The sequence below is a fragment of the Manacus candei genome, unplaced genomic scaffold (assembly GCF_025592945.1).
Source record: "Manacus candei isolate 608988 ecotype Guabito, Panama unplaced genomic scaffold, ASM2559294v1 h1tg000037l, whole genome shotgun sequence".
Lineage (NCBI taxonomy): Eukaryota > Metazoa > Chordata > Aves > Passeriformes > Pipridae > Manacus > Manacus candei.
In genome coordinates, this window is record NW_026138085.1 from 4,373,100 (window position 1) to 4,387,702 (window position 14,603).

General features: G+C 39.0%; 1 protein-coding gene across 4 annotated transcripts in view; it reads right to left on the reverse strand.

The window, feature by feature from the left end:
* TENM2 (teneurin transmembrane protein 2) overlaps positions 1 to 14,603 on the reverse strand; it is a 1,665,603-nt gene that overhangs the window by 78,757 nt on the left and 1,572,243 nt on the right. For all 4 annotated transcript variants that reach the window (XM_051794292.1, XM_051794291.1, XM_051794294.1 and 1 more), the window contains 2 exons: positions 6,026 to 6,220; positions 444 to 644 (listed from right to left, as the gene is read on the reverse strand). In XM_051794292.1, coding sequence (XP_051650252.1) covers positions 444 to 644; positions 6,026 to 6,220 — 396 coding nt within the window. The remainder of the gene's footprint in view (positions 1 to 443; positions 645 to 6,025; positions 6,221 to 14,603) is intronic.

Here is a 14,603-nt window from a genome sequence, read left to right on the forward strand (position 1 = left end):
AGATATCTTTCTGGTTTGTGATGTTTTTCATAAATGAGTAGCATTTTGATGTGCAGTAAAGTAAACTCCCAAAATAGACCTAAGTGGAGTGTTCTCCATTCTTTAAATGTTATACCCACTTATAAATTATGGATGTTTTTATTTTCATTTACAGATGTGAGGCACTTATGCAACTTTTTTTATTCAGACTCAGTGCTAGAATAAAACACAAACTCCTAACCTGCATCCACTTCACCCCCAGCTGACAGTCCCAAATAAAGAATTTCACGAAAAAAATGTATCTGAGATGCATACACACTTCTCCCCAACAGAACTAAACAAGATCAAACACGTTCCAAAGACGTGTTTCTAAATTATTTGCATTTCAAACCTGCAGCAGATATCAATGTTTTAACAAAACAGGAGCAGTACTGCAACATGTTGCAAGACAATATTTTTCTTACCAACGGAGCAGTCGGGACCCATCCAGTTGGGATCACAGCTGCAGAGCCCTGTGTCTGACAGGTAGGTGCCGTGCCCACTGCACTGGTCTGGGCACTGGGCTCTGGGCAGCTCACAGTTCACTCCTCCCCATCCTGGGCTGCAGAGACATTCCCCATTCACACACACGCCGTGGTTGGAGCACGTGGGATCCAAGCAATCCACTGCAGAAGAAAGCAAGAACAACGTGGGAAACGGTCAGTTCACACAGTGTGATGTTTGGAAAACGTGCAGGCAAAGTGCTCTGAGAGGTTTGTATCACCGTGACAAATAAAGGAGATTGAGGTGGTTCTTATTAACAACCTGGAGTGAGAATGGGGAAGCGAAGTAATTTATGTTTTACATTAAATAAAACAAATAAACCAGGGTTTGACTGAACAATGACAGTTTACTGCAGCAATGCTGTGGTGGGGAAGCAAAAAGACTTAAAAATAGCATTTAAATATATATAACAACAGTTTCACATATTAGCCTGGACACATCCTTCCGAAATACACTGAAGTTCCAATGACTCATGTACTGTACTTAAATTAAAAAGTAAGTTAATAAATTGCAGCTTTAAAGGATTTTTTCCTTTGGAGTATCTTCAGTACTGCTATTGTTACTATTAAAATGCTACAGCATTGTGAGAACAATTATGACAGCCACTTCAAGTACCTAGAAGTCAAAATACCAGTGGCTTTCAGCTTCATTTAGGCTTCTAATCATTCAGGTACTTCTGAATGTTTGATCCATGGTTCATTAATAGCTGAGCTGTGAAACTGAGAGCCCTACTTACTTCAAACCATATTCTAACCAGCAGCTTGTTCCTCTAAAAGAAATAAGAGCAGATACAAGCACACATTTCATATTTTCTCAATCCAGAAACAACAGAGTAAGAAAGTGAAAAGAGTTATGATAGAAAATGATGCAATGAAATTTCAGTTGCTATTTCAATCCTGACAAATAAAGGAATGTTATGAGCTGCCTTTCAAATAAACTTTATCAATAAACTTTATGAATTTCCAAATTTTTATCTTATATCATGAATTTGTATAAACACACTGTGCTGTACTGCAAACACCAACACAGAGGATTCACCAGCTGCCTTTTGCTGGGGAATTGAGGGCCAAGGTCAAATTCGTGCCTTAAATAACCTGAATTCATCTCATGACTGGTATATATTAGCTCACAACAACAGGGGCAAGAATGATTGGCATTCTCTCTCACTGTTCCAGGAAGATCTGAGTTTATAATGAAAGTGATTTATCTCTCATCTTTTCCAAATTGATCCTTCTAAATTAAGGCAGAGACATTTTCACTCTACCTGATGGGAACAATACTTGATCTTTCAAATCTCAGCTTTTCTATAAACACAGAGCCTTGTCAAATTATTTTATGTAGTTGCAGAACATTTAAAGTAAGTATATAGATTAGATACAAACAGAGGATTGAGGCAGGCACAGAGATGCAATAACATGAGTTATCAGAATAGTTTTGATTTTAATTCAGATTACAGTAGTACAGGAATAAATTACTGTAAAATTTCTTACAAGATTTTCATTTTAATGATGACACTGGCTATAGTTTTGGGGGTTTTTAAGGTTTAAAGCTTAGCTACTGAGACAAGAAAATATTCAAATGCAATTTCGTATTTATAGGTAAACCAAGATTGTTTTGTGGTTCAGCTCTGACAAAAGTTGATAAATTAATAAATTGTTCTAAAATTATGCAGAATGCTTGTCCTGTACTGTTAGTCCTTCTTGGTGTTTAACAAAATTATAACCTGTCCAAAGTTTAGAATACATCTTTCATAATATTTCTGTTGAACCCAATAGACTCAGAGCTGTGACAAAACAATTTGATTGAATAAAGAACATAAAAACTTAGATCAATCTACTTTTAGGATGAAGGCTACTGCCCCCCCTACATTTAGACTATTACATTTTTTTTAGATTGTGATGTTTTAATGGAAAATTTAGAAGGGTGATTGTGTATAACATCAAATGTGGCAGGACAGCTACTTTTAGGAGATAATGATAACTCATAATGTACTCTCCTTGTCAAGAATGTATCATCTTCTCAAATGAAAGCACTAATGAAAGGAATGGAGAGTATGTGAAAAACACCACCTTCTGCTACAGAAATTAACAGTCTTTCCTCTATCCTGAATTACAGTGCTCATACAGCTGAGACTTACTTCCACAGAACAAGCCTATCAATGCCCCTCAGCCTTGTTTTACAGGATAATACACTTAAGACCTTTATCCTTTGTTCCAGACGAATATATTTTACAGTTGTTTTGTTCTATCATATGGGTAAGTAGCAGCTTTCAAAGTTAAAACTGAGGAGAGCTTTTACTTTGAGCTCCAATCTTGTTCTATTTTAATACCTGCTCTTAAGAGTTATCATCTCGGGCCAGATCCTCTGCTGTTAAAATTAGCATAATGTGATTACCTGCAATAGAACTGCACTGACTTATGCTGCAGAGGTGCTGGCCCTGAGCTGGAGGAGGGTTTACAATGGTATTTAAGAAGGATTTATAAACGGACTGTCTTTGGTGTTTCAACAAAGGAGAACGGGCAGGTACGTTAGACTTGCAACTCAGGGCCCCTTGGCAGCTCAGATCATTAGAGCTCATTTAGTACTGGGCCCTCTGTAGATTTGACAAAAAAGGTACTGAAAGCAATTTATATCCTTAAGGACAAAAAAGGAGGTCAAGGAGTTTTCCAAACAATATGTACCACGGAGTCCCCAAAGAGCCATGAATTACACTCACGAAGTTAAATGTCATTGAAAAATGACTCGACCACGAAAGCGACAAGAAAACCACCCTTAACTTAACCTAATTTGGTGATTTCACTTGTCTCCCCACAAAACCAGATTGAATGAAGCCTGGCAAATACTCCACTTCATCTTGTGTGCAAATTTGTTAATAGAACAACAGTGTTTAGGCTGCAAAAATTGTGCATCGCAAATATTGATTTTGGTGCCACTTTCATTTCAGGTAAATTGTTTGAACAATATGACCATGACGAATATCAGAAATAAAAAGCTATTGGGAAGACAAAAATGCTGACCCACTTGTTCTAATTCAATATCCTAGTTGGAAAATGGCAAATGAATCAACCTTTGCCATTCCTTTTGGAAGTTCAGATCAATAGAGGAGATTTCATATATTATATTTAACTACACAGATATTATTAGTATCATTCTGCTATTAAAAGGGTAAATTTTTAATTCATGCAAAAACTTGAAATAAAACTAGGTGATTAATTGGAAAGACACCACATCACAGTATACCCTTTTTCCTATAGCACTTGGAATTAATGTAAGAAATATGTACAAAAGAAATGGAATTCTAGGGTAGAAACATGATGGTTGTTTTTTATTTATTTTCAAATTAATTTTTCGACTTATTTATTGCCCAATGATATATGCAAAAGGTTATTTCAACCTTTCTTGTCATGTTATTGACCCCTTCCAAGTTTGTAGCAAATACCTCCTGCCTTTGTAATCCATTTATCTTTTTAAGAAAAAACATCCTTCCAAGCACAGTGTTGATTAAATAATGTCTATCCTTTCATCTCAAATAGCAATTCACCTCCCAGAAAACTTAGTTGACTGACAATGTTTTGTAGTGGTCCCAGGTTTGGCTGGTGTTAACCCAACACCTTTTTTCTGTAAACTTTTCTGGTGCTGCAGATGTGTTTGTTTCTCTAGTTTCAAACATTCACCTCGAGATAAACTGAATTAAGCACTACAGGAGCCTATTTCTCTTACAGGAGTCTAAGGAATCCAAGGCATCTGGCCCAGATACACCACAGCCATTCCAGACAACTTAAAGGAGAGAGAGAATTCCATGGAAGTAGCTGGAAATTACCATCAGGGTGAGGGAGGAGCTGCTTGCAAGGTAAAATTTACAGAAGTAAGAAAGATTATTTTAGGCCATCTACCATAATCTGGCTAATAATACAAGCATTTTTATAATACAAAACGTGATTAAATGTATCAAGCTCAATGAGACCAAGCAAACAATTGCAGTTAGTACCTGAAAGAGAGCTTTTGCACTCCTGAGAATAGATTGGATGTTGTAGAGCAAGTTAAAGACAGCTTTTTTCCATCTTCGATTTTGATGCAAATGATAGTTAAAGCAAGGCATTTTAGATAATTTTGGAATATCTCCTATAATCTTACACTCAGTGTGAACTGAGAAGTATCAGTTCTAAGCAGACAAAAAGGACATTACAGCATTTTCTGGATATAGTTTGAAATGTAAGCCATTAAAAAAAATGGAAAAACTCTTGACAACAAGTGAGTTCTGGATTAAAGCTGTAATAACCAGTGTTGGGAACCTTCAGTGGAGGGAGGTGACAGGAATGAACTGAACAAGCAGTTGTAGTGTTGGCAGTCCCACTAGTGAGGATCCTTGTGGGTTTTTTTTTCCCTTTAGCACAGTAAGTTCACTCAGACTAATGCAAGATTTTGTCCTAAAGGTGACAACTGTAGTCCAAAAAATAAACCCCTTAGTGGTTTAAGTCTCCATAGTTTTCTTCCCTTCATTTTCTGATGGGAGAAACAGCTCTTTATCATAGGGTAAGATAAAAATCAATACACGTGGTGGACAGCTCTGCAACCCATTCTGAATATTCCAGAGAGACTCCTTAGTCCTAAAAGCTTGTCATCCCAGTCCTATCACTTTAGTACTCAAGCTGCTTCTCCTTTTGGAGGATTAATGAACTCTGGAATGTCATCATAACGTAACATGAACTACTACTGCCCTGAGGATGTGCCAAGGAATGCTGAACTGCCTGTTAGCAACTGTCTGGGGAATTAAATTCCCTTTTAAAACCATACTAATATACTTCAAAAAGAAAAGCAGTCCAATTTATGTTGTGCATTCTAACAGAAAACACTATGAATACAACCAGGATTGAGCTTAATCTATGACTACATTTTGCAGGGTTATTTTGTTAAATTTGCTCATTCTACACACACACAAGGAATTGGACACTTTAAACCTGGAAAGGTTTTCTGCATTTAAAAGACATTTTTTGTTCATGTGTACCTTTCTTAATCCTGTATGATTGCAGCTAACGGGAGTAATTTGCCCTACATTAACTCTCTAAGTCATACAGTTATCTAAGTCTTTCAAATTTGTTTCATGAGCTTCTGTCTTAATAGTGATTGATACGTGTGCTTTGCGTGAAGCTGAAGCTGTACAATTTTGTCTACCACTGCTCCTTTTTCCTCTGCATTTCACACCTAAATTGTTCAGTAAATACAATCCATAAAAAAAGATTTTTCTCTTCACTCTGAATAAAGGAATTATTCAGCTTTACTTGTGGTAGACACTCTTAATGCTGCAAAACAACATATGCAGGAGGCCAGAAGTTTCATCTGAACTTTGATAAATCAGTAAAATTGTGACTACCCTCTTTTACAATAATCTGCTACAGCAGTTTCATGCTCAGATTTTTACTCTGTTCTTTCTTTTCCCCCTACTCATTAAATAATTCCAAAACCCAGAAAACAAGCTTACAGCACAGACAATAAACATGCTTACCTTCCTCACAGTTTTCTCCTTTGTAGCCCACGGAGCAGACACAGTTCCCTTCGATGCAGGAACCATGACCTCCACAGGAGGGATCAATACACTGGCTGATGGGTACATCACATTCCGGACCTTTCCAGCCACTGTAGCATAAGCAGGTGCCTTTGGAGTATTGACCATTGCCACTGCACAGAACCGGGCAGGCAGCTGGAAAAGGGAACGAAAGGAAAACAGCATCCAGGGTCATGCACGCATTCCTGTAAAAGTGCACTAAAAACCCACTGCCAAATAGCTATAGATATACTCAAATATGTTAATTTACTGGGGAAAAAAAAAAATCTAAGACAATTTGCAGTAGTTCAGTTCTTCGTTTCCCAAAGAAATAATTTGATTACTATCTAATAAAGCACTCTTGGGTTGGGCATTCCAAGAATACAACTTCTATTCTTTATAAACTACTGATGGTATTTGGGATAACTAATGAGGCAGTGTGAACAGATTTGAGCCTGACATTACTCTGCTTTGTTCCTTTAGCTAAAATTCAATTTTCACAGCTAGCAAAACACAAAACATTCAGTCTCCACAACATTTTATTATATAGAATCTTTCTTCTTTCACAACATTTTTTAATCTAATGTCCCCATAGTTTTTTAGAGTCTTTGACTTTTAATGTAAGAATCTTGAACACAAGCTTTCAGCTACTAGAAACGCCTCTTGCCACCAATATCCCTGGTGAACCTGGTTTCCCCAAATCCCAGAGTGACAGCTTTTACCCTGTGTGTATTGGCAAGAAAGCACCATTATTAACCCCTATCCCTCACCCTTGTGTTATTAAGGGGGTAAGACACATTCTGAGCAAATAGTCATTAATGCAAATGAAGTGAAGCCTATGAATAATAAAGGTAGTTGGCAGGTCTTGAGTGCCAGGAATCAGATGTTGTACATATGCAGAGCAATGGAAAGAAACAAGTGGTTTATTAAAACCCAGCTGCATATAAATGTTTCACTAAGGCCTATTCACACTCCTTTATGCCCATGTCTCCCTTGTAAACATGGCAATCTGTGATCCTCTGGGCCTGTCAAAGACTGGACGTGGTCCCTACCCAGAGAAATGGAAAAAATAACAGAAGAATAACAGAAAATGGGAGGAATGAAGTGAATCTTGGAGAAAAGGTACAGTTTTGTGCTCTTCTCTCTGATGCAGTTTGATAAAGACAGAAAAGTGTTTCCCTGTCTTCTCACCCTTCAAAGTAATTAGAAACTAACACCTAGTTTTACAGTGCCAAAAATATACTCAAAAGCGACTATTAATCATTGAAAGGTCCTAATGCCTTCTTGGCTTCTATTATCCCTTTAACCTGGATGATCAAGAAGAACCCAAGTAATTGATTTCCTACAAAGAAATGTGTAATGGTCCAGTTATCCAACTTCTCCACTGTTCAGTCCTGCAACCCTTATTAATCTTAGCTGTCCCATTGATCTGCTGCAAAAACATATTTCAGGATAGATTTTTTCAGGAATTTTCTTATTTGAAATGGGAAAAAATTGATCGGACAAAAATAAATTCAGATTTCTAACCTGAAATGTTAGCTAAAATTTGGAGTGCTGAGACTTATTTCAATTAAGACTACAGGTTGACGGGCCACATATCACACATATAATCTTTTTTAGCCTATTTTTTTCTACAGTAAAACAATGAAAAAATCAGTATGATAGAGTTTGGGGGGTTTTGCTACTGTTCCTATGTCTCAGAGCCATATTATCCATCCTTTGGTGGCAACAGGACTTCATTCTACTGCAGTCCTGGTGTTCTCTCTCACTGTGAGTCTTGTCCAGTTGCTTTCTTACTCACTCCAAAAATGCACACAGATTTGAATAAAATATAATTTCCAGCAGCAACATTTGGATTTCAGATGTGATGAATGTTCACTGAGTTCAGTGAAAAACATTTATGCTACAGTTCTACCGGGTTTACTTTTTTTGCAGCTGGTTTCAGAGTTAAGTTTACTGAACCAGCTGGATTGAAATACCACACAGACAAACATCCATTATGTCCATACTGCACTCCAGGACAGCCTGCTTTACATCTTTTTTGTATGGCATCATCAAACACCCTTCCATGATATTACCACATGCTGAACTAGTAGCAACCTGAATGCTGTGTGACTATTCCTTCTGCCTGCAGGTCTCACAGCTGGAGCCTGGCTCAGTTCCCCAGGGTTCACAGCCCTTCACTGCCCAGGTGTGCTGCTCCTCCTGCAAGTCACACAGGTGAGCCAGGAAGAAAGGGATCGACCTGGCACCACTTCCACTTTTCAAGCACAAAGACCTGGGGGCACAAACAATTCCTCTGTCCATAACTCTCTGTTTCACTGCTATTAAAAGGCTTGTTTGGGCTGACATTGACAGGTTTCCCCAAATCACTGTAAGAACTGCAGTCACTTCTTCCTGCTCTCTTTATTTGCCTGAAAAGGCAGCCTGTCCTGAAGACCTACAGTAATCATGAGTGGCCACTTCCTTGGTGTCATCTTGCACACCCTGACAGATTGTAGAGACCCTGGCCCTTTATTTGGGCCTCATTTTAACACAAAAATCTCCCTCTCTAGCACAAGGCAATGTGGTGGTTAACCCTGCAGTCCCTCTGCAGTCCCCCACAGAAGGAAGGAAGATTGTTATTCTCTGCAATGGTTCCAAGCCACTGCAGAGACTCAGAGCTGCCATTATTGATGGTTGCTCAGCGTGGATTCTCCAACTGCACTGGGACACAGTTGCTTTTGCCCATCAAACTCCTCCCCATGCTGTGATAAAGCTGAATAGAAAGAAAATGTCCCAGGAAAGCTAAATGAATCCGTGGGCAGTAGACAGTTTCTTTGGACAAACCACATCTGTTCAAGTAGTTATAAAGACAAAAAAGTAAGAGTCAACTCACAAGCTGAATATAAGGTGAGGAATAGCTTTTTTTGTGTTGTTGTTTTACAGGTCAATATGTCACTCACCACCTGAAAGGACTTCTGTTCTGCAAACCTCTCCTGTGGAGTGGAGTGAAAACTCAAATAAAGACAATAATAACTCTATTTAAACAGCAAAGTTCCTTGTAAGAGGGACTGAGCAGAAATAACTCCATTCCTAAAATAAATAAAAAAAGATAACCAAAACAACAACAAAAAAAAGAAAACCCAACCCAACCCAAGCCACTTAGATGTGACCACCCTAGATCTAGAGTGGTCTAGACCTATAAATCTGTGCCAGGCATCTGCTGTAAGATCAATTCTCTGCTTGCTTTGCCCCTAAGTCTCATTAAGCAATGGGCAATTGCAGTCCAGCTAAAGGAGATGTATATCTGCTATTTGGAACTTTTCTATGGGAAGGCTGTTCTTAGCTCCTACTTTTGATCTGCATTTGCAGGGTTCAACTTCTGGGACACCAGAGACTGGCATCGGAAAAGAAAGATTACTAAATAGTGCTGGGTCTTGAGCTAAAGGGCTCCCACAGTAGATTTTTAGTTTTCCCTCACTCTGCTATGGTGCTCCAGGAATTTAAGTAAAGCTGAAAGCCATGTCACAGCTTTTCATTCCTCTCTTCATGCTTTTACCAGGTCAGAGGTCTTGCTATGGTTCATAAATCTATTCAGTCCTCGTGAAGCTTGTCTATGAGTTGAACAGCAATCTGCCTTCAGTGGTTTGCCACTGCAATGTGCATTGCCACGATGTCACTGACACCAGAACTGACTTGGGACAAAAAAGAGAATCTGTCATTTAACCCTAGGGATGAAGTGAATACAGTTAAGATTAAGACACTTGCAACTTAAAGCTGCAGTTTAATCTACAACCCTCTGCTGGGGTTATTCTACAAACTATGTGACTGGAATATCACTTTGAGAGTAAGAAAATCGACAGAGAATCTGGGTCAGATTTTGGCATTTCCAAGACTGCCATGTCACTAGGACTGCAGAAGAAACATGTAAGCAAGAATGCAAGCAAGTGTGGGTTATAAGAAGCTGGTTTGTCACTGCTGTAATAAATGGTTCTTCCTTAATCTTTTTGGTATGGGTTTATAGGCTGTTCTGTGTGAGAAAGAGAGAGAATCAAGCTGCTTTTCCACAGAAAACTGGAGCAGGTATCCAGAAAAAGGTTTGCTATGCCTATTTGCTAGACCATGTTGCTGCAGGATGAGATCCAAACCAATCCACTCTAATTTTACACCCAGGCAGCTTCAATTGATGTGGAAACTACTCAAGAATCATCTGGAGTTCTTGTTTAGGACTGTTTATGTTTCCCTACGTGAAGTAGATGGCCCTTGTTCCAGGACAGGACTGACTGCTTGAAGTCTGTTGAAGGAATGTGAAGGAAGGTGGTTTATGTAATGGAACAATCAAGTTCCATCCCATTTCTGTAGGGAGATAAGTTGCATATCTCACAGCAGCGCTGTCAAAAAGTAGACAGAGATCTTCAGGAGTAGTTATGGCACACTCAAGCAAGTTAGGCACAAGGGTATACATCCTTAGTGAAGGCTGAATAAGCACAACAGGCATTAACCCTAAATGTGGTTTTGGTGATGTGATTCTGCCCTTTACTGGTATTTGAACAAAACCAGACTGTTTTTCACACGGGTGTCAGCTGATGAATGGATACTACAGACCCTTGAGCCCTGTAGGCTGCACACATTTAAGAACATCAATTAAGCAAGAAAGACAAGCCAAACATCCCTCTAAAAGTTCTCTCTCTAAAGATTATCTTTGGAGAGTTATTTTGGAGTAATGTTGATATTCCCTGATGCATGAGGAGAGGTGATTTGTTAACAGCCTGTTCCACGTGGATGAGGAGAGGAGATGGCAAGGGGTAATGCCCAAATGGTCTGGCACCAAAAGCCACCAGGTTTCCCAGCTGCAGCCTGAGCACACACTCCTTTCACCCACCCTTGCAGTATCCACACACACATACTCACCAGGGGTGTTCTTCCAGAGCATGGCAAGAAACCAGTAAAGGATATCTGAGGAGTCAAACTCTTGGAGGCTGTTGCAGAACTCGGGTTAGTTACCCAGCTGCTTGCTTGAGAGGCCTTCCCCTGCTACTTGAAGTTCCAAACAGGATGTGAAGGCAGAGTTCTGGCTTGGTTTCTCTTGTTGTAGAGCAAACATTACCCTGGTGCAGAGAGTCCTGGGATCTAGGCTGTTAGTTCTCTACTGCAGACTTTTTTCAGTTCCTCCTCATAAAACAGACAAACTGATATTCTTTTCTTCAAAGATATTTGAGTGTCTGGGCATAAATATATGGAGACTTGAAAGGTTTTTGAACTTGCACCTACAATGCTTCCCTGTCCTGGACCAGGTCACAAGCAATGCCCTTCTATTGCTCTTATTTTGCAAGCAGCTCAGTTTTACATACAAATGTAGATTTTTGAACATGGCAGAAGAAGATTAGCTTCCTTTGTGTCATCTACAGGCTTAGGAGTCCTCCTATGTCAAATTTTTTTAATGCATAAACCACAGTATTTTGTGGTGGGCTGGTGAGGGGAGTCACTGGTCTGGATGGACAAAACTGCTCCAAGGGGTAGTGTTTGAGTAAGGGTCAGAATGGTATCCATAAGGATTACAAGCCCTAATTTTGCACATAAACCAGTTTCTTCTTATCACAAGCTGGTGCTGAAAAAATGATGAGCTTTACTGCCTGTTCACAATGTAAACAGTACGGAAAATTAGGGCTGAGTGTTCAAATGTGAGTTTAAGACTGAACTAACAGAGCACTTGGACATCATCTAAAGTGCCATTACATTCTAAGTACTGCTGACTGTTCCATCAAGATTATCTGAAAAGTTAGAACTCATGGAAGAACATCCCAGGATTGATCACAGAATTAGACAAATTCATGGAGTGAAACTCTACAAAGGCTCCTAAACAAAGAGACATCATCTATTGTAGGAAGTCCTAGCTCTAGAACTAAAAGAATTTACTAGAGAAGCAACAAAGACAGCTACAATTTTTACCCTTCCTCAACTCCCTGCTGCAGGCCACCATCATAGCTGAAACCATGGGTGAAATGGAATTTTGGTCTGAGCTTTACTTCATTAATATAACCTCTAAACACATACATTCAGAAAAAAAACCCCACATACTGAAGAGACACTATTTATACTCCTATGTAAGATATATTCAGCCCTTGTTGAACTGTAGAGACCTAAGAGAAATAAAGATTATTTTTATCTGTAGATGATCCAGTTTAGGAGGAGGAAGTGAATTTCAGTCAGGAAAAATCACTGAACTGACTGGGCAGTTTTGAAATGCTCTTTGGGCAGAGCTGCATGAATTCCCAGTTCCATGAGAAGTGAAATACACAACGGCATAATAAAAAATAAAGTTGTTCTTTGTTTCAGTGACCACCAGGAATTGTACTGAAGACAGATAAGAGGTCAAACTTCTCACCAATGAACCTTTCCAGTGACTCTTCTGGGTGCAGTTCCTCTAGGGGATGATTAATTCAGACTCTGTAATAGCTCACACTTGGACTTCCTTCCAGCAGAGATTAAGCTGCTACTGCTGAGAGATTATGCGAGGTTTTGCCAGTATACAAAGAAAATGGATTACTGTTTTTGACAGTCTGATCTGAAGCCTATAAATGCACTCCATGTCAGCTCCAAACTGGAGGAGAAATAGAGGAAATATCTAAAATAAATGTAGTCTACAGCTGCCTGGTTCCAAACACTTAATGAATATGAGCAGGGCCACATTGTACTGCTGTTTTTCTCTTTTTGGTATTTATGTTGGTGATGCATATGTGGCATTTAGACTACAAATGTTAATTTCTCTTCAATGGACAAATTAGACTACTAAGTCATCAAGTGTGTTTTACTGATGTTAGACCTGAATCCTACTACAGTTGTCTACCAAAGCCCTGGATAATTTTAGTTTCACTCCAAAAGCTACAGCCAAGTTCCTGTTCTCGTAAGATACAGTCATACCTATTCATATATGAACAATCTTAATCTAAATGAGTTTAAACCCAAAGGAAATGCAAATATTTGCATTTTAGAAAATCAGCCCAGTTATTAAAAAAGTTAATTGCTGTCAACCTGTCAAATGTTGGCTCTAGACTTTACATTATTATTATAAACAAAATAGTACTGAAACATCCCTTATTTTTTTGTTACCCATCCCTTCTTACACCAAGTATTTGCCCTTAACTATTACATGTCTTCTTACACCAAGTATTTGCCCATATTTCTAAAAATTATGAGACACATGAATCTCTTATTTGTAGCCTGAAAATGCAATTATTTTGTTTGACAACACTTTCCTTCATATTTTCTATTTAAACCTATTTTAATCAGTTGGCTGCACATTTCACTACTTGTCTGCATGCCTATTAGCTTTTAGTGGAGTTCATTTACAGATATGAAAGTCTGAAATAACTTCTAAGACCACTCCATGGGTTTTTACCAGTTTATGCTGGTTTTATGCTACTTTCCTGGTGAGAAGTTGCCCCAACCCTAGCAAACTTAGGCTCAAGAAAATCATCCTGGAATGGGAGATTGAACGAATCCAAGCCTGTTTTCTCTCATCTGCTCTTTGTGCCTCACAAACACGCCATCTGCATGGTCAGGAAGAACAGTGTTTGAATTCAGAGGTCACTAACTTCTGTCAGGCTGAAATGTTGTGAGGAACAGCAACAATTAGGAAGACCTACAACATCACTTAGGCTTCTCTAAGGCCTTGTGCTCTTCCAGCCAGGAGTCATCTTGTAGAAATCCACCCAGCAGCAGCAGAAGGATCAGCTATGAAAAAACTGTCACCAACATCAGATGCTTCAGGAGTTACTTCATGAAACTGTTTACTTTACAGAACACACAACTAATTTGAATGATTTAACAGTAGTGGGATCCTACCCTTGCAGGCATCAGGTCAGTATTAAGAGGGAATGTACAGCCTTTCCCAACAATGTTCTGCTGTCCCTGTTTCAGGTGCCCAAGCCCAGCCTTCCCAAGCTCTCCTGTCTAGCTCTGCCAAACTGCACATTAGCAAGCCAGGAAGAGACTCACGGAAGAATTTCCAGAAGGACAAAAAACCCATCAGGTGTGTCAAATCTCTGACATTCAGAAACCATTTGGGGAAAGCAGCACACGCTGACTTAAGCACTAAAGTATGGATGCTTTAATTAATCCGGGGTGAATTTAATTGCTTTAGTTAAGTGGAAATCGGGTTAAAAATGATGCAGAGCATGCTGGGGTGTGTTAAAAACATGACATATGAGTTGGATGAATCGATAAATTAAAAGCGCACAGATGTTTTAATTAAACCCAGGAAACTTAACGAAGACCACTAGAGACTTTTAAGCCTATGATTAATTCAATTCATTTAAAATACCTGTAGAGATATGGGGATGCCTCCATTTTGGGAGGCAAGAAGTTCTCGATCAATAAGTACTTAAGCTGTTCTACAAAAAAAATGGCGAGATTTTTAATAGAAGTGGCTGAACAGCATTTATTGCACAATGAATATTTACATCCTTCTGAACACTCAGCAAACTTCTGCCTGGGCAAAAATTTGTCAAAAATATTTTTCCTCCCTGCCTTCAGGGTGAGCCTATCTGTCAAAAAG